General features: G+C 44.7%; 1 protein-coding gene across 1 annotated transcript in view; it reads right to left on the reverse strand.

Moving 5' to 3' along the window:
- PPARGC1B (PPARG coactivator 1 beta) overlaps positions 1-20,016 on the reverse strand; it is a 137,622-nt gene that overhangs the window by 33,391 nt on the left and 84,215 nt on the right. Inside the window, exons 3-5 of the mRNA XM_063928023.1 lie at positions 15,085-15,282; positions 11,360-11,476; positions 1,370-2,441 (exon numbers count right to left, since the gene is read on the reverse strand). Coding sequence (XP_063784093.1) covers positions 1,370-2,441; positions 11,360-11,476; positions 15,085-15,282 — 1,387 coding nt within the window. The remainder of the gene's footprint in view (positions 1-1,369; positions 2,442-11,359; positions 11,477-15,084; positions 15,283-20,016) is intronic.

Below are 20,016 nucleotides of genomic sequence, written 5' to 3' on the forward strand. Positions count from 1 at the left end.
GATTAAGGCAGGATGCCTTCTGTCAATATAGTGTGTAATACTAATCTCAACCACTGGGAGGTGCTAGCATCAACAAATCATATTCCAAGGTGCACAGTGACAGAACAGTTGGTGTGATGAGGAAAGAGTGCCAGAATACCACTTACATACTGTGTAACAAAGGAGACATCAGTATTTAATATATAGGACTCCACGCAAATGCAGTGAGAAATTTCCATACAGAAATCCTCAATGTTCCTCTTTTTAAAAAGCCCCTTTCTTTCTACTAACCAGTTATTGATGGCTTTACTACGACCTCCTCTAAAAATGTTAAGGGTGCACTGTTCCTGAAAGCAAATTCTTACAGACTGTGCTCTCTAAATTTACCAGTATAACCAAATTATAGACTATTTCGCACATACTCCTCTTCAAAGTAGAGGAAATAGGTGTAGCGGTTCAAAGGCATGCCTGCGCATTTGTATCATTGTGGTTGCACCCTGCAATACAATGAGATTACCTCCATTATACAGTCCTACATGAGTCATACTCTGGATAGCGAAAGTAAGTGGGGGAAGATGTATTTCAGGAACTCATTAAGGTTTAAAATTCTACTTAATTACTAAACCACATTTCCCATGGTGCTCAGCTATCCAATTCTGTAGGATTGCAATGGTGATATACTCTGCCATAGCCACACTGCAGGTCTTACATTATGGGGTAACTGCCCATCAGGATTGTGCATATTTCCTCAGTGTAAGTGTGGAATTAAACCAATTTGATAAAAACATGTATGTCTCGTATCATTTCTCTTACACTACTGACTGATATCCCACTTTGCCCACTATCTCCACATCTGTATGGTCCAAGGGCATTATGATTGACAAAATCAGTCGGCATGTTGGTAAAGGTATCCGGATTATAGATAGTGTCTATAGATCAACATGGTCAAGAGGTCGGCAGTTAAAGATAGGCATGTCGACCATACGGGGTCGACCTACTGACTGTCTACATAATTAATGTATATATTTTAGATCACATCCGTGGGTTAAATGTGATAGGAAAGTGGCGCTGTGACTCTGTGTTACAGCCGCTTGGCCCAAGTGCCAAAAACCTGAATCTTATCCAATATGCCCCCTCCCCCCGCCTTGTTATAGACAGGCTCAAAGTAAAAGGTGTATTACCAAGCCTGACTTCATAATTGATGTTGCAGAGAGATTCAAAAAATAATGTCTGGGGATTCAGCTGTGGAACACTCAACAGTCATGTCTCACAAGTTTCTGGAACCTTTATCCTTATGTACAAATGGACATACCTGGTCAAATATGGGGAATGCAAAATATGTTTAACGTATTCCAATGACATTACTACTGCAAATGTGTATCAGTCTCACCTAGGGAATGATACTGTTGGCCAACAATATAAGTGTGTGCTTCTGATGCATCCCTCTCTAGGATCTCAAGGTCTTGTATGGTTCTGTCCATTTCCATCTGGACACTTGTTTCATCTGACACTTCAACTTCTGCCACCTCTTCTTCATCCACAAATGATTCTCCTGCCAAACAGAGAGCCCGTGCTGCTGTGTGTGGGCTATCAGGGTCTTTCTGTGCAATACAGGTCTCTGGAGAGGTTTCGTCAATAAATAAGAAACCTGGGTTTAGTCTACTGGAACGCCTAACCGCATAAATAGAGCATTCCTGTTTGGGAGCAAATTTATTTGCCACTTGCTCTAGAGCAGTGTGCCCCGGTCTTCCAGAATCAGCTTCCATAAATCTGCCCTCTCTCCTGAGAGTCAGATATGGCTTTTGAGTTTTCTCCGATTCAGGTTTAATAACCCTTGCCAGCCCCCTCTCTGTTTTCCCTTGTAGCGTATGGCTACAAGAGGATTCAGAGAATGCTGCGTATACTGGCTGCGCCAACCTGTATGGCTTACTTACATCCCCACAAATATCCTTTGCTAGAAGTTCTTTCAGGATTGAGTGCCCAGATTTTGCCAACTTTGTATTTTTAAGTTTGTCCAAGGTAAGGCTGCTCCTTTTAGCTTTAGTGAAGTCCACTTTGTTTCCTTGGTTTGAACAAGAATTCGGGTGCTGGGAGGAGTCAGCTTTTGGTCTCTTAAGGAGACTATTACAATGCTGGTGTTTCTCGTCACTTTGCTGTTTCTTGAGTGGAAGGCAGTAGGTGTGCATATAACGGATGAGGTCCACAACTGCGCGCTTCTCCTTTTCACAAGTGAACTGCGGATCAGGATTTTGTAAGGTGTATGGTGTGTTGCTCACAGATTCATCTTCACTTTGCCCTTCTTCATTTGAATCACTTTCTTCTTCTTTATTGCTGTCTTGGCTGCCATCATTGGCTGAAGACTGAGAGGCATGTTTGGCAGATACCAAATGCCTTTGTAGCTCAGTGCAGCTTCTGCCCTGTGCTAGAGGAATTCCATTCTGCTTTTCTACTGGAGTCTCCACCTGAAAAGCCAAGAAGACTGATTCATTGGGGATCAGATAAGACTGGAGGTCTGTAAACCATGCTCTGCTTTAGGCACAATTGGCTACACTGTCCAAAGAGTTCAGTAGTTCCCAAACTCGGTCTTTAAGGACCACTAACAGGTCACATTTTCCAGGTCGCACAGCAGGTGTACCAGCAACGGTCACATTTTAAAAATCCACAGGTGACATGGAAAACATGAACGGTTATACCCCTCTGCCCCCAAGGAGCACTATGTGCTAAGCCTTGGAGAAAGATAAAGTGGAGAGAGAAAGTACCAGCCAATCAGTTCCTAAATTTCATGTTACAGGCTGTGTTATAAAAATGAACGTTATGGTAAGAACTTACCGTTGATAACGTGATTTCTCTTATGTCCACAGGTATCCACAGGATAACATTGGGATATTGTCGAGCGACAGCGAAAATGGCACCAACACGGTCACGAGCTTTCTGGCCTCCCAGGATGCATTGGGGCCTCCACTATATAGTCCCGCCCACTGACTCAGTCAGATCAGTTCTTTCCACAGCAATTTTAGGCAGGAACATTAGGTAGAGACCTGTACAGGCGATAAGAACACACATGCACACCCTTCCATACAAGAAGGAAGAGGTTTAGTGATTGTCTAGATCCTCAAATCAGATGCGTCAGGGTGGGATCCCTGTGGATACCTGTGGACATAAGAGAAATCACGTTATCAACGGTAAGTTCTTACCATAACGTTCATTTCTCTGGCTGGGTCCACAGGATTATCCACAGGATAACATTGGGATTCCCAAAGCCATTTTAGTGGTGGGGACGCTCCTGATTGCACAGGAGGCCCTTTCGCCCGAAGTCTGCGTCATGAGAGGCAAAAGTATCCAAGGCATAATGTCTAATGAATGTGTTTATGGAAGACCATGTGGCTGCCCTACATATCTGTTCTGCTGAAGCACCCTGCTGTGCTGCCCAAGAAGGACCTACCTTACGTGTAGAGTGTGCAGAGACATTAGCCGGAATAGGGAGATCTGCATGAGAATAAGCTTCTGATATTACCATTCGGAGCCATCTCGCCAGCGTCTGTTTACTAGCAGGCCATCCTCTTCTATGGAATCCGTAGAGGATGAAGAGGGAATCTGTTTTCCTGATGGCACTAGTACGATCTATGTAGATTTTTAAAGCCCGGACCACGTCCAGCGACGCTTCTCCCGCAGATAGTCCCGATATCTGAAAAGCGGGGACTACAATCTCTTCATTCAGGTGAAATTTTGATACCACCTTTGGAAGATAGCTAGATCTCGTTCTGAGAACTGCTCTGTCTGGAAAAAACTTAGGAAGGGAGACTTACATGATAATGCTCCCAAATCTGACACTCTTCTGGCTGACGCCATTGCCAGTAAAAAAAGAACTTTAACCGTTAACCACTTAAGATCCGCTCTCTCAAGTGGTTCAAACAAAGGACCCTGGAGAAATTTAAGAACTAAATTCAAATCCCAGGGAGCTGCAGGAGGAACAAATGGAGGTTGAATATGTATTACTCCTTGGAAAAACGTACGTACATCCTGTAGGTCAGCAATCTTCTGCTGAAACCATACAGTCAATGCTGAGACTTGCACCCTCAAGGAAGCAACCTTCAACACCTTATCCAATCCTGCCTGCAGGAAATCCAAAATTTTAGCTACTTTAAAGGATCTCGGATTGTAATTTTTTCCAGAACACCAATGAATATAGGCTTGCCATATTCTATGATACACACGGGCCGAAGAAGGCTTTCTTGCTCTAAGCATGGTTTGGATTACTTGCTTTGAAAATCCTTTAGCCTCTAAGATAGAGGTTTCAACAGCCACGCCGTCAAAGACAGGCGATCCAGATGACTGTGACAACAAGGACCCTGTATTAACAGATCCGGACGTTGAGGGAGCAATATTGGTGCTTCCACGGACATTCTCAACAGATCTGTGTACCAATGCCTTCTTGGCCAAGCTGGAGCTATTAGAATGATTGCTCCTTTTGCCTGTTTTATCTTTCTCACTACTCTGGGTAACAGAGATATTGGAGGGAACAGATATGCCAGCTGAAACCTCCATTCTACTGACAGTGCGTCTACCAGGACCGCTCCTGGGTCCCTTGTTCTTGATCCGTACCTCGGAACTTTGTTGTTTAGACGAGACGCCATAAGGTCTATCTCCGGTAGACCCCATCTGTTCACCAGTGTCTGAAACACTTCTGGGTGTAGTGCCCATTCGGTTTCCTGAATGGTGTGCCGACTGAGAAAATCCGTTTCCCTATTTAGTACACCCGGGACAAATACTGCTGACAATGCCGGGAGATGGAGTTTCGCCCATTTTAGAATGGGAGTTACTTCCTCCATCAGACTCTTGCTGTGAGTTCCTCCTTGATGATTGAGGTATGCTACTGCCGTCGCATTGTCTGAGCGGATCTGGACTGGTCTTCCTTGTAGATTGTCCTTTGCCTGAACTAGGGCCAAGTAAATGGCTCTTATTTCTAACAGATTTATCGGCAGGCGACTTTCCCTTGCAGTCCATTTTCCCTGGAACCATAGGCTTCCGAGTACCGCCCCCCAGCCTTGCAGGCTGGCATCTGTCGTCAGGACTTGCCACTCTTTTATCCAAAAGGGTCTCCCCTTGTTTAAATGGTCTGTCTGTAGCCACCATGCTAGAGACCTTTTTACATTTACTGGAATCTTTATCATCTGCTTTTTTATCGTTTGATGATTTCCGTTCCATTTGGTCAAAATGAGATACTGCAACGGTCTGGAGTGGAATTGCGCATATTCCACCATGTCAACGTTGATACCATCAGACCCAACAGTCGCATTGCTGCATGGACTGACATTGTCTGGGCTTGCAACGCTTCCTGAGCCATGACCTGCACCTTGACTATTTTTTTCTCTGGTAAGAGAACTCTCTGTAGGTCTGAATCCAATATGGCTCCCAAATGAACCATCCGCTGTGACGGATTCAGGGACGACTTCTCCCAATTTATGAGCCACCCGTGTCTCTGTAAACAAACTATCGTCTGTTGGAGATGGCTCAACAGTAAATCTTGCGACTGTGCTAAGATTAATAGGTCGTCTAGGTATGGGAATATTCTTATCCCTTGCTTGCGCAGACAAGCTGCCATAACCACCATGATCTTGGTAAACACCCTGGGTGCTGTAGCTAGCCCGAAGGGCAGAGCTTGGAACTGGAAGTGTTCCTTGAGGGTGGCAAACCTGAGGTAACACTGATGTGATAGTGCTATAGGTACATGTAGGTAAGCATCCCGTACATCCAGAGATACCATATAGTCTCCCGGTTCCATAGCCAACATTATGGAGCGTAACGTCTCCATGTGGAACTTCGGGATCCATATGTAGTTGTTCAACATCTTCAGATTTAGAATTGGTCGATATGACCCATTTGGTTTCTGGATTAGAAACAAATTGGAGTAATACCCCTGTCCCCTTTGTGATGGAGGTACTGGGACAATCACCCCTGACTGCAGTAATTTTTGGACTGCTTCTTGCAGGGCATTGGCCTTCGACTCTATACGAGACGGGCTGGTGCAAAAAAAATCTTTGAGGAGGCTGCCTCCTGAATGGGAACCCATACCGCTGAGATACTACCTTCTGCACCCAGGCATCTGTTGTTGACTGTTGCCATATGTGTGCAAATTGCAGGAGTCGGCCCCCAACCCTGGAATCCTCCAGGCGGAGGCCCGTCTCTTCAGGCTGAGGGTTTCTGTTCAGGTTTGGAAGCTGGCTTCTTGCTAGCCCACTGCTTCCTACCCCTGGATTTAAACTGGGGTTGTTTAGGCTCCTCTTTAGCTTTCGCTTTGCTTTGCCAGCGAAATGAGCGAAATTTTAAACCCTTGGACTTAGGGTTATAGGTAGCCGGAAATCTGACCTTTTTCGATTCAGCCTCTTACTCTAGGATATCCGATAAGGGTTTTCCAAATAATATATTACCCACGAAAGGCAATGCTTCCAATTCTTTCTTGGACTCTGCATCTGCCTTCCAGGTCCGTAGCCAAACTGCTCTGCGAGCGACTACTGCCAGGGCTGAAGCTTTAGAAGCAACAGTGCCAACATCAATAGCTGCTTCTTCTAAATACTGGGCAGATTGTCTTAAACGGCAAAGACGATCCTCTTGCTCCCTAGTAGGAGAGGGTATGTCATTCTCTAGTTCCTCTATCCATTCGCCCATTGCCTTTGCTACCCAGGCCGAAGCCATAGCAGGTCTTACCACTGCACCTACAAGAGAAAAAATATTTTTCAATAGGCTCTCTACCCTTCTGTCTGTGACATCATTCAAAGAGGTAGATGACAGTGGTAAAGCAGATTTATGCACGAGTCGCAGAACATGTGCATCTACTTTTGGAGGAACTTCTCTCTTCGAACAATCTCCAGCAGGAAATGGATAATAAGAATCCCATCTCTTAGGACTCTTATACTTTTTACTGGGCGCTGCCCAAGACTCATCCATCATTTCCGTCAACTCATCTGACGCTGGAAATTCAGCCTTCACTGACTTTGTTCGTTTGAATACAGGTGCTTTTGCTTTTAACGCTGTCTTGGCTGGTTCTTCCAGAGAAAGCACAGCCTTCACTGCATTAATGAGTTCAGCTACATCATCTGAACTAAAGCTCTGCGACTGATCATCATACGGAGTTGACTCTATTGTTTCTGCATCATCATCCGATGTATCATCTTGTGTAGTCTGCCATACAGAAGTATCTGTCTTAGTCTTACCTGCCCCTTGGTTGCTTGTAGAAGCTACTGGAACCAAACCATAGGAAAGGAGCTGCATGTATGGGTTCATAGTGTACCTAACCCTTGAGGTGGTGCTACCGGAGCTAACCTGTCCGCTATTGAAGACAGAGTCTTTGCGAACATATTCCATGGTGGCTCTACTGGAGGCTGAACTAACTCCTGTTTTTTACTTCGCTGAAAAGCGAAACAGTTTGCACACAAACCCTCATAAGTGACCAATTGATTCATATCAATTACCCCTGACTTACAAGATAAGCATGTTAGGGCTATGGGAGTGCTTGACAAATTCTCCTCATCACTTTTGCCGCTCACAGACATTTTATCTGATATTGACTACACAATTTTGTGACTGAAAAACACCCTATAATCAGTATATAGAGGTGAGATCAATCTGACCACAGTGCACCTGATTTGAGGGTCAGAACAGGACTGACATTACACAGAAAAGTCAGCACACATACTAGCAGTCAGTCACATGTTAAAGCATTAGACATTGTCATATGAGAATACAACCTCCATAATAACTTAAACATAAGTAGGAAAATTGTACTTCTGTTTAACTGGTTCTTTTTTCAACATAACATGCAGAAAACACAGTAATATACAGGTCTCATATGCAATAGGTACTAAAAATTAACAATGCATACTAAGGAGTAGAAAGGAATTTTTAGTACTGTATACCCTGCCTCCAGAGAGCAGGATACAGGGAGACTCACCACACTTCCATATCCAAGCAAAGACGCTCGTAAGACGCTGAGTGGATTCAGACGCTACTGGTGTACACTGCCGCTCTTGGTAACTGATATCGGACACGGACGCTCACCAACGGACACGGACGTTGAGCGACTCCACGTGCATGCAGACGCTAAAGGCCTGCGACTCGGTCTGGGCGGGTTTATATCCAGTGTACACAACCGCAGCGTCTAAGCTGCGACCGAGTACCCTCGTGTTAGCGTCTGAGCCGGAAGTGAGGTCATTCAGTTCATGAAACGAGAGACACGCGGGAACTGGCCATGAACTCGGAGGAGGGACGGCCAGGAGAGCGTCTGAAACCCCCTGTTGACTTAAACTCCCAGGATCGCGGCCTCACCTAGTCCTGGCGCCTATGATCCCCAGAGCGTAGCGCTGTCACACCGGGATGTTCGGCGCATCAACACACTGTTTGTAGTCTTCACCAAATCAGTGTAGCTGTGTCCTGACCCCTCTAGTAAGAGGAAGTCCATAGACTCACCGTCTCCCCATGCTCCGGCCACAGCCTGGTAACGTCTGCTGGACCTGCTAGAACATCCGTCACAGACGCCCGTCGAGACAGCACTGTACCGCGGAGGTAAGCGTTGTTGCGACCCGGTGGGGAGTTGTTGGAGCGACTCTTTCTAATATGCGTTTAAGATGCTGTTAAGAGAAGTTGCTCTAAAAATATAGTAAGTCTATAAAAATAAAGTAATGAAAACTTGAGGCTGCTTTCACAGTAGCCCTGTGACCATGCGGCTTCCTGCCGCACCAAGCAAAAAACTGATCTGACTGAGTCAGTGGGCGGGACTATATAATGGAGGCCCCAATGCATCCTGGGAGGCCAGAAAGCTCGCGACCGTGTTGGTGCCATTTTCGCTGTCGCTCGACAATATCCCAATGTTATCCTGTGGATAATCCTGTGGACCCAGCCAGAGAAATTAAAAGTTAGGAGCCTGTTGGTTGATACGTTATCTCCATCCCCTTACTCTCTCTCTCTCTCCAAGGTCTAGAACATAGACCTCAGAGTTTGGGAACCACTGATATGAAATAGACTATCTAGATGTTCTATACAATCATTGTGCTCACTTCTACCACATACTGGACCCAATTACTTCCCCATGATATCATGCTCACTAATTTAATTGTTTTTAATTTTTATTGAAACCTGCAGTTTCTGTCTCTCTTCTTTTGTCTAACTTTGAAAAATAAGGTGACACCAGGGTTATAACTTGGGACTGAAAGTCCTTTGTCTATCCCATATTAGCACCTACAGTGGGGCAAAAAAGTGTTTGGACAGCCACCGATTGTGTAAGTTGACCCACTTAAAAAGATGAGAGAGCTCTGTAATTTCCATCATAGGTACACTTCAACTGTGAGAGACAGAATCTGAAAAAAAAACAGGAAATCACATTGTATGATTTTTAATCAATTTACTTGTATATTCTTGTGGAAAATAAATATTTGGACACCTACTAAGTAGCAAGATTTCTGGCTCTCACAGACCTGTTATTTCTTCTTTAAGAAGCTCTTCTATCCTCCAGTCGTTACCTCTATTAATGGCACCTGTTTGAACTGGTTATCTGTATAAAAGATACCTGTCCACACCCTCAAACAGTCAGACTGCTACCTCTCCACCATGGCCATGGCCAAGACCAGAGAGCTGTCTAAAGACACCAGGGACAAAATTGTAGAGCTGCACAAGGCTGGGATGAGCTACTCGATAATAGGCAAGCAGCTTGGTGAGAAGAGATAAACTGTTGGCGCAATTATTAAAAAATGGAAGAAATACAAGATCACTGACAATCTCCCTCGACCTGGGGCTCTATGCAAGATCTCACCTCATGGGGTATTAATAATCTTGAGAACGGTGAGGAATCAGCCCAGAACTACACAGGGGGGACCTGGTCAATGACCTCAAGAAAGCTGGGACCTCAGTCACAAAGGTTACCATTAGTAACACACTACGTCGTCATGGATTGAAATCCTGCAGCGCCCGAAAGGTCCCCCTGCTTAAGCCAGCACATGTCCAGGCCCATCTAAAGTTTGCCAGTGACCATCTGGATGCTCCAGAGGAGAATTGGGAGAATGTAATGTGGTCAGATGAGAGCAAAATCTAACTTTTTGGTATAAACTCCACTTGCCGTGAATGACATCCCAAGAACACCATACCCACTGTGAAGCATGGGGGTGGAAACATCATGCTTTGGGGCTACTAGAGGATGAATGGGGCCATGCATCGTGAGATTTTGGGCAAAAACCTCCTTCCCTCAGTAAGAGCATTGAAGATGGGACATGGCTTGGTCTACCAGCATGACAATGACCCCAAACACACCGCATGGGCAACTAAGGAGTGGCTCCGTAAGAAGCATTTCAAGGTCCTGGAGTGGTCTAGCCAGTCTCCAGACCTCAACCCAATAGAAAATCTGTGGAAGGAGTTGAAAGTCCGTGTTGCCCGGCGACAGCCCCAAAACATGACAGATCTAGAGAAGATCTGCATGGAAGAGTGGGCCAAAATACCTGCTACAGTGTGTGCAAACCTGGTCAAGAACTACAGGAACCGTTTGACCTCTGTAATTGCCAACCGCGATTATATTACAAAGTATTGAGTTAAACTTTTTGATTGTCTAAATATTTATTTTCCGCAAGAATATACAAATAAATTGTTTAAAAATCATACAATGTGATTTCTTGGTTTTTATTTTCAGATTCTGTCTCTCACAGTTGAAGTGTGCCTATGATGGAAATTGCAGACCTCTCATCTTTTAAAGTGGGTACACTTGCACAATCTGTTGCTGTCCAAATACTTTTTTGCCCCACTGTACATATTTGGAGTCATCATTGTGTAAAAGAGGTAATTTCCCAGAGTTTGTGGAAGCCAGGAAGGCAGAGATCTTCCCTGACCCTGGGCTTCTTCATTTTGTCTAAAACGAAGGGGGTTACAGGCTTTTGATCCCACTTCTCACAAAATATGTTATAATTGGGCACATCGTGTGAAAGAGGGAACTCCCCTATTTCGAAAAAGGGTTCCCTAAGTCAGTAGCTGTAGGATGGTTGAGATAGTGAACTACTAGTACCACCCACCATCTCCTGCAATACTTTTTTTTATTTTTGTATAGGGTAAACCCCGCCCTCTGTGATGTCACCACATACAATTTATATTAAAGTGTCTGTCTTGTATTCATAGGTGTGTGCAGACGTCGACACGGGGGTGGCGCTCTGGACTCCCCCCCCCCCCCCCCCCCTGCATTATGGTCTACTAGGAGGCAGTACGGGATGGCACCCCTGTGTCAGCATCTGTGCATGCTTATGCTTGTATCCTAACCACTCACCGCTTGATTGAGTACCAATTATATACTACTGGCTGCTAACAAAACAAACAAAACCAAAACACAAATTAAGCATGACATGGAATGTACCTTCAAACACTGCCGATGAGGACGGACTTTTGAGGTTCTTTGATGTTGAGTACTGCTGTCATTGTGGGCATCAAAGCCTGTGGGCGTCTGAGCTGGAGTAAGGAGCAATTTCTTCAGCTGTAAGACATGAAGCGAAGACACATCAGAGACCAAACAGTGTAAGTTATAAATGTGTACTCTAAATACACATGGATATGCACAAACACACACCATTCTTGAATAACTTGTATTTACAAAAAAAAACTACAGCTGCTTTTATTTGGATTATATTCTAGCTCTGTGGTTTGAGGGATTAAAAGATTTGTGCTTCCACATAAAGTCTGATTGACAGCATCAAGGACTCCCCATTGTCCACTGTATTCTGAATGGTGCACATACCGTATGCACCTCTAGGGATCATATATCCACTAGCCAAACTAGGCTCCTGTCTAGGGTCAACTAGTACTTCGGAGCCCAAAGTACTCTCGCCAGTTGTTATGTGTTCTGTAGCCTTTTGTAAAAGAGGGGAGAAAGTTGCCAGACCCAATAAATTGCCCACGGCACCTTTGGGGATTTAACCCAACTCTACATACATCCATAATACAACACGTATGTTATATTAACATGAGGATCTGCAGAAAGTTTGTGGCTTTTGCCAATGTAAAACAAAATATGCATGCTGCTAGAATGGTCAACTAATCCACTTTCTAGTGCACTGAATAGGTGTTAAACTGAGACAGGAAAATAGTTTATAAATAGGGAACAGTGATCCCTATGTGGTCTAGAATTATAATACGTTATAAGGGGTTTACCACAACGCTCCGATGTGAATTTAGCCTTAGAGACAACAGATAATTGTGATGGGGTTTTTTTTTTGCTCAATTTCCTAAGTTCCAATTGTTATTCAACTTGGTCAATTAACAAATATGTACATTGCAATAATACAATGATCAAGAAAGCTATTCATACAAATAGTCTATATTTGTAGCACAAAATATATAATTCTACATTTCTTTTAAGGAATAATGTATAAGATATGTCAGCAGGAACAATTCTATTATTTGCCGGAGAGCTCGTATGTATTCAGCAACAGATGTGTGTGTACTAAAAGCCTGGTTTGTCTCCACACATATAAAATGTGTAGAGCATGGTAGACTTTTATTGCAGAACAGATAATTATGATGCTGAAACAGTGCCTTAGATCCTAAACCTACACAGCACAAATGGGCAGAATAGCTGTCATTAGGCGTAAATGTCATCTGCAAGCTCTTGATGAACGATCTCTTATGCCTGCCTGATTTTCTGTGGCACATGAAATGCAAGCAGAAATGACATCTATCATTAGATTTTTCTCCAGTGATATTGGAAATATATTTTCTGCTAAGCCCAACATACAACCCCTAGAGGTACATGTAGATGTTACAGGACCAAAGACGAAAGTACATCATAATGCTTAAATCTATGCTATATAATGCCATTCTGGACTACTGTCTTGTAATGTCCTGAAGACTTCCAGGACACTAGGCAGAATGCTGTCCACTCTTGTGATAAGGGTTGAGGCTTAATAACGTTATTTGCATAATCAAGGTCCTGCCTGTCAGGTGGTGACAATTATCGTGTAGTGTGTTTAGGGCCATAAAGATGCACATCAAGTTACCATGCCCCCATACTAACACCTAGAGATCTCAAAGGCACTTAAGGGCTCATTTATCAATGAGTGATAAATTTCACTGTGAATGATAAATTGCACCAGCCAATCAGCCCTTAACTGCCATGTTATGGGCTGTGTTTGAAATATGACAGTTAGGAGCTGATTGGCTTGGGCAATTTATCACTCAGTGAAATTTATCACTCATTGATAAATTAACCTATTACTGTATTATGTAGAAATGCTACTTTGCCTGGATATTATAGGTATCTACATCGTTTGAATTAAAATCTATGTTTTGCAAGTACATATTTATAAAATTGTATGTTTTGTATTTAATGTCTCATTTATGAAAAACTAAATGTAGCTCCTTTAAAAAAAAATGTGTGTGTGTGTGTGTGTGTGTGTGTGTGTGTGTGTGTGTGTGTGTGTATATATATATATATATATATATGTAGAGAGAGAGAGAGTTTCATTTTAGTAGTACAGCGTTACAGAAAGATAAACACCTGGTAATGCTGGACTCCGTGTCTGGGACCCAGAAAGGCTGCGTTGGTCACCGGTGTGCGAAACGTTACAAGTGGCAACTGCCAGGAGGGCTGCAACTGCAGAAGGGTCCCCATGGCTACTGCAGAGCCACGGGTATGACCATCTCCAAAGCACCACCTAAGCGGTTCCATGTAATAGCCTCAGAGTTTCAGAGGTGTGGAACTTTTGTGCGAGTCTGCCCGTTTGTTTGTTTGTTTGTTTGTTTGTTTGTTTGTTTCTAAAGCAGCAATCATTTACAAGGCCAAACCAACCTGGTATACAATTGCTTTACAAAAACGGCCAGACTCGCACAAAATACCCGCACCTCCGGTACTCAGAGGCTTTAGCCGGAAGAGTAATCCGGACCTGGAAATGGATTCTTGACTTTAAACAGCATATGTTATGTGCCCATCGAATTAAGAAAGACTCTTAAGAATTTTTATTTTCTTTCAAATTAAATGTTTTCTTTGTTTTCTTTTTTTATGAATGTATTGTCACTAACTGCACCCACACTCGTTTCCAGTCACTGACACCTACCCTTAGGCATTAGTGCAATAACCATTTTATGCAACATAGTGACAATTGTATTTCTTTGTGCCACTTTTCTCTTTTATATTATATTTCTTGATGCCACTCACAACCTCTAGTTGCACAATTAACATACAGTAGGGAACATATAACAAGCATAAAAAAGTGAGCGCTGAGTATTGTACCAATTTAACTGTTATATTATTGTAGTAAGGTGACCTCACTCGCCCAGCTGCTCCCGTGCACATGCTACCATGATCCCCTATGAGTGCACCCTACACCTACTTTCAAGGTGTTTCAGTTCAAGTTGATCTGGAAAATATTATTTTTCTAGTCATCTGTCTTTTGCTTTGTCTAGTCCATCTCATTTGCCACTGCCAAGTTATGCTAATTAGAGTAGGGAACTGATTAATTAAGCATTGTAACAATGTTGCTAACTCTACATTTGGACTGTTGCCATTACACTATAGCTACAGGAAAGAAACGAAAAAAAGAATAGCTGCATCTGCTAAGGCAGCCATGTAGTTTATGACATGATGACAGGTCCACTTTGGAAATTGAAAATATTACCTATCACCGGACCGGATATTTCCCGGCTCTTTGTTTGGAAGTCTGCCAACTGATTAAGGAAGGGTGGCTTTTAGTGAGAGTATTATGGGGGTCTATTCATGAAGCAGTGTAAAGAGTGCAGAAGTGAGCCTGTGGAGAATTTGCCCATAGCAACCAATGGAGTGTTAGCTCCAACATGAGACTACAATAGGCAACAGTCCACATGGTGACTTCTTCTCTATTTGCAGTATGTCTATTACAGTCTATCTAGAAAGTAAGCAGTACGCTCTGTGATAAGCCCTTTGGGAAAAAAATAACAAACATTTTCCTTTGATAGAAATACATATTACACATACAACATATGGATGAGATTTTATATTTTTTTAAAGCCTTAAATGAAAAAATTCAGACCTTTGTTGCCTATCATACCCATGCAGGCGGCTATTCAGGGTCTCATCCAAATCCACTTTAAACAGTAGGAAGTGGTTCTTACTATAGACAGCTCATCTTCAGTTTCTAGACTCTTAGGGGACTCAGCTGGGTGGCTGGGTTTTGGCGATAGGGCAGGTGCGGGGTAGAAGTCCCCATCTCCCGACGATATGAAGGCTGACAAGCTGATATCATCATCCTGTATATCATCCAGTGTCTGTGTAAGGGCCGCCAACAAGGCCTCATTTTCACTGTCAATGATCTGAAAGAAGAAAAGTGGTACAGAGGAAAGTAAGCCTTCAGTAAAGATAAAATTCACCACATAACATGGATTTCATGAATCAGTTTAGCTAAGGAATAGTGAGTCTTATCCTGCACCAGATGTGACAATAGTTTGTTCCCACTGTTGCATTATGAGATGAAAGGTTAAGTCTCCCATGTCCAAAATGCTTGGGACCAGTAGTATTTTGGCTAATTTATAATATGTGCATACACACTGACATGGATGGAACCCAAGCCGAAACACAGAACGCAATGTAGGTTTAATATACACCTTATACACACAGCCTGACTGTAATTCTATACCATTTTTTTTAAATAATTGTGTGCATTGCAACAAAGTGTGTGTACACTGAACCATCAGGAAGCAAAGGTGTCACTAACTCAGTCGCACTCAGAAGATTCGGATTTTGAAATATTTCGGATTTTGAAATTTTGAATATGGGAGACGCAATCTGTACCATTCAGTTGAAGGTGCTGCAATGAAACTGTAATTAGTTAAGCTTGTTAAATACATAAAAGTCACTAAAATGGTGCGTCATAGAGGGTGTGGCTATCACATGTAGTGGATGCGGAAGAAGTCTCAAAAAGCAAGCTATGCGCCTAATGCTAGCCATACATCAGGACGATATCTTTCCAACCAGCCAACTAGTTGGCTGGTTGGAAAGATATTCTGGCAGTGTGTGAGAGCAAACGATTATCAGCCGTTTGCTCCCACACGCTAAAAAACGTCCAGAAACGGTCTGTCCAACTAGTTGGGAAAATCAAACCTGTTCGATTTTCCCAACTAATCGTTCAGGTGTAGGGGGAACTGAACGATAAGTAGGCGGACACTTTGAGCGTGAGTGTCCACCTACTTCTTCATCGGAATCCCTCTCAGACGCAGCGGCTGAGTGGGAGGAGAAAATTCAGTGCCCCTGCTGCACTGGCGCACCTCAACAGTGTTCACCGCCTGCAGCAGCTGTGTCCCCCTGCCTGCACCCCTGTCAGAGGTCACCCGGCATCTACCCTACAAACCCCCGCATTACCACACCCAGCAGCGGTGATCCCCTACCCGGAACCCATCAGCAGCGGACACGCGGCGCCTGTCGCCCCGCCTGTGATCGCCAGCAGCAGCAGTGATCCCCTGTTCGCACCCCATCAGCAGCGGACACCCGGCGCCTGTCACCCCGCCCGTGATCACCAGCCGCAGCAGTGATCCCCTCCCCTGTCCACAAGCCATCAGCAGCGGACACCCGGCGCTGCTGCATGTCAGTCTCCCTGTTACCTCTCTCGCCCCCTCTCCTGGAGTGTGAGGACATAGTGCCACCAAAGTATCTTCCGTCCAGTTACAGGAAGACGTGGGTGCAGCAGCGCGGTCTTTGCAGGAGATCCCTCCGGCTGCAAGGACCTCCTCACTCTGTCTCCCCTGGCAGCCATCCTCCACATACAGTGCCAGAAACTTTGTATCACATTACAGTAAGGTAGGGTCCCCCCTGTCTTCAGCGTCGGCTGTGGGCCCCCTTCCCTGTCATCAGTGCCGGCTGTATGCCCCCCATCATCAGTGCCGGCTGTGGGCCCCCACTGTCATCAGCGCCGGCTGTGGGCCCCCACTGTCATCAGCGCCGGCTGTGGGCCCCCCCGTCATCAGCGCCGGCTGTGGGCCCCCACTGTCAAAAGGCTCCCATCATCCGGCACCTCAACCCCACCCCTCCCCACCTGCAATCGACACCAGCTCCTCATGCAACAGGACCACATGTGGCCGGCACCCCCAATCAGCACTAGCTCCCCCCTGCAAGTTTTACCTCCAATCTTCCCCACCTGTCATGAACACTTCCGATTCCCTCCTATTACAGCTGGCACCTCCGATCCCCCTCCCTCCAGCGTACGTAAAAACACTTAGATTTTAAGTGCACCCATTCCCTTATAGGATGATATATATTTCTATCCTATGTGCAATAAATCTCTTTTAGTATATGACAACATCTTAGTTTCATTATTGCACAGCATATAAATGATTCAATCATTTGCAACATTTAAATTGTATTCTATTATCTGACATAAATTGCCATATAATTAGTATTTTAGTCTGCTAGGCAGACATTCTTTATTGAATTACTTGATGTGGATGCAGCTTTTTTAACATAATAAAATATATTTCTGTATACCAATTAATGTATGGTGTGGAAGAAGAAAAAATAAAGCTTTTACTGGAATAAATAGACATGCAAGTTAAAAAAAAATAAAAAAAATAATACCCCTTTTCCACTATAGCATGGGTCGCAGCCGTGTCGCCTGACACGGCTGCGACCCGTGCTACAGCACCCTTTTCCACAGCGCTCACCAACCCAGCATATTGCCGGGTTGGTAACGCTGCTAGTGACATGGCAGGGGCGGCGCTGGGAGATCACATGATCTCCCAGCACCGCCCTCCCATACACTGTGGCGACACGGCTCCCGTTCACACTACACAGCTTACCGCGTTAAACACATGTTCAACCCGGCTAGCTACCCGGGTAGGATTCCCGGATCACTTGAATCAGGAATTTGCAGGGGGACCTCTTACCACTAGGGAAAAACACAGGTAAATGCGCGCCCCCCGCGCATTTACCCGTGTTTTAAAAGCTAGTGGAAAAGGGGTATCACATGCAGAAGTAGGCAGACACTGTTCGCCTACTTCTGTGACATCACAAGTTGGAGAGAAGTTGGCTGGCCTGATGAAAAAGTTGCCAGGTTGGCTGGTCAGGTGAAAAAATAAGAATTTACTTACCGATAATTCTATTTCTCGGAGTCCGTAGTGGATGCTGGGGTTCCTGAAAGGACCATGGGGAATAGCGGCTCCGCAGGAGACAGGGCACAAAAAAGTAAAGCTTTTACCAGATCAGGTGGTGTGCACTGGCTCCTCCCCCTATGACCCTCCTCCAGACTCCAGTTAGGTACTGTGCCCGGACGAGCGTACACAATAAGGGAGGCAATTTGAATCCCGGGTAAGACTCATACCAGCCACACCAATCACACCGTACAACTTGTGATCTAAACCCAGTTAACAGTATGATAACAGAAAGAGCCTCTTAAAGATGGCTCCTTAACAATATAACCCGAATTTGTTAACAATAACTATGTACAGTATTGCAGATAATCCGCACTTGGGATGGGCGCCCAGCATCCACTACGGACTCCGAGAAATAGAATTATCGGTAAGTAAATTCTTATTTTCTCTATCGTCCTAAGTGGATGCTGGGGTTCCTGAAAGGACCATGGGGATTATACCAAAGCTCCCAAACGGGCGGGAGAGTGCGGATGACTCTGCAGCACCGAATGAGAGAATTCCAAGTCCTCTTTTGCCAGGGTATCAAATTTGTAGAATTTTACAAACGTGTTTTCCCCCGACCACGTAGCTGCTCGGCAGAATTGTAATGCCGAGACCCCTCGGGCAGCCGCCCAAGATGAGCCCACCTTCCTTGTGGAATGGGCCTTAACAGATTTAGGCTGTGGCAGGCCTGCCACAGAATGAGCAAGTTGAATTGTGTTACAAATCCAACGAGCAATCGTCTGCTTAGAAGCAGGGGCACCCAACTTGTTGGGTGCATATAGTATCAACAGCGAGTCAGATTTTCTGACTTCAGCCGTCCTTGAAATGCAGATTTTTAAGGCTCTGACAATGTCCAACAACTTGGAGTCCTCCAAGTCGCCAGTGGCCGCAGGCACCACAATAGGTTGGTTCAGGTGAAACGCTGATACCACCTTAGGGAGAAAATGCGGACGAGTCCTCAGTTCTGCCCTATCCGAATGGAAGATTAGATAAGGGCTTTTATAAGATAAAGCCGCCAATTCAGATACTCTCCTGGCGGAAGCCAGGGCCAGTAACATAGTCACTTTCCATGTGAGATATTTAAAATCCACCTTTTTCAATGGTTCAAACCAATGAGATTTGAGGAAATCTAAAACTACATTTAGATCCCACGGTGCCACCGGAGGCACCACAGGAGGCTGTATATGCAGTACTCCTTTAACAAAAGTCTGTACCTCAGGAACTGAGGCCAATTCTTTTTGGAAGAATATTGACAGGGCCGAAATTTGAACCTTAATAGATCTCAATTTGAGACCCATAGACAATCCTGATTGTAGGAAATGTAGGAAACGACCCAGTTGAAATTCCTCCGTCGGAACACTCCGATCCTCGCACCACGCGACATATTTTCGCCAAATGCGGTGATAATGTTTCGCGGTGACTTCCTTCCTTGCCTTAATCAAGGTAGGAATGACTTCTTCTGGAATGCCTTTCCCTTTTAGGATCTGGCGTTCAACCGCCATGCCGTCAAACGCAGCCGCGGTAAGTCTTGAAAGAGACAGGGACCCTGTTGTAGCAGGTCCCTTCTCAGAAGTAGAGGGCACGGGTCGTCCGTGACCAACTCTTGAAGTTCCGGGTACCAAGTCCTTCTTGGCCAATCCGGAGCCACTAGTATTGTTCTTACTCCTCCTCACCGTATAATCTTCAATACCTTTGGTATGAGAGGCAGAGGAGGAAACACATATACTGATTTGTACACCCAAGGTGTTACCAGTGCGTCCACAGCTATTGCCTGTGGATCTCTTGACCTGGCGCAATACTTGTCCAGTTTCTTGTTGAGGCGAGACGCCATCATGTCTACCATTGGTCTTTCTCAACAGTTTATTAGCATGTGGAAGACTTCTGGATGAAGACCCCCCTCTCCCGGGTGAATATCGTGTCTGCTGA

The sequence above is a fragment of the Pseudophryne corroboree genome, chromosome 6 (assembly GCF_028390025.1).
Source record: "Pseudophryne corroboree isolate aPseCor3 chromosome 6, aPseCor3.hap2, whole genome shotgun sequence".
In the NCBI taxonomy this organism is placed as follows: domain Eukaryota; kingdom Metazoa; phylum Chordata; class Amphibia; order Anura; family Myobatrachidae; genus Pseudophryne; species Pseudophryne corroboree.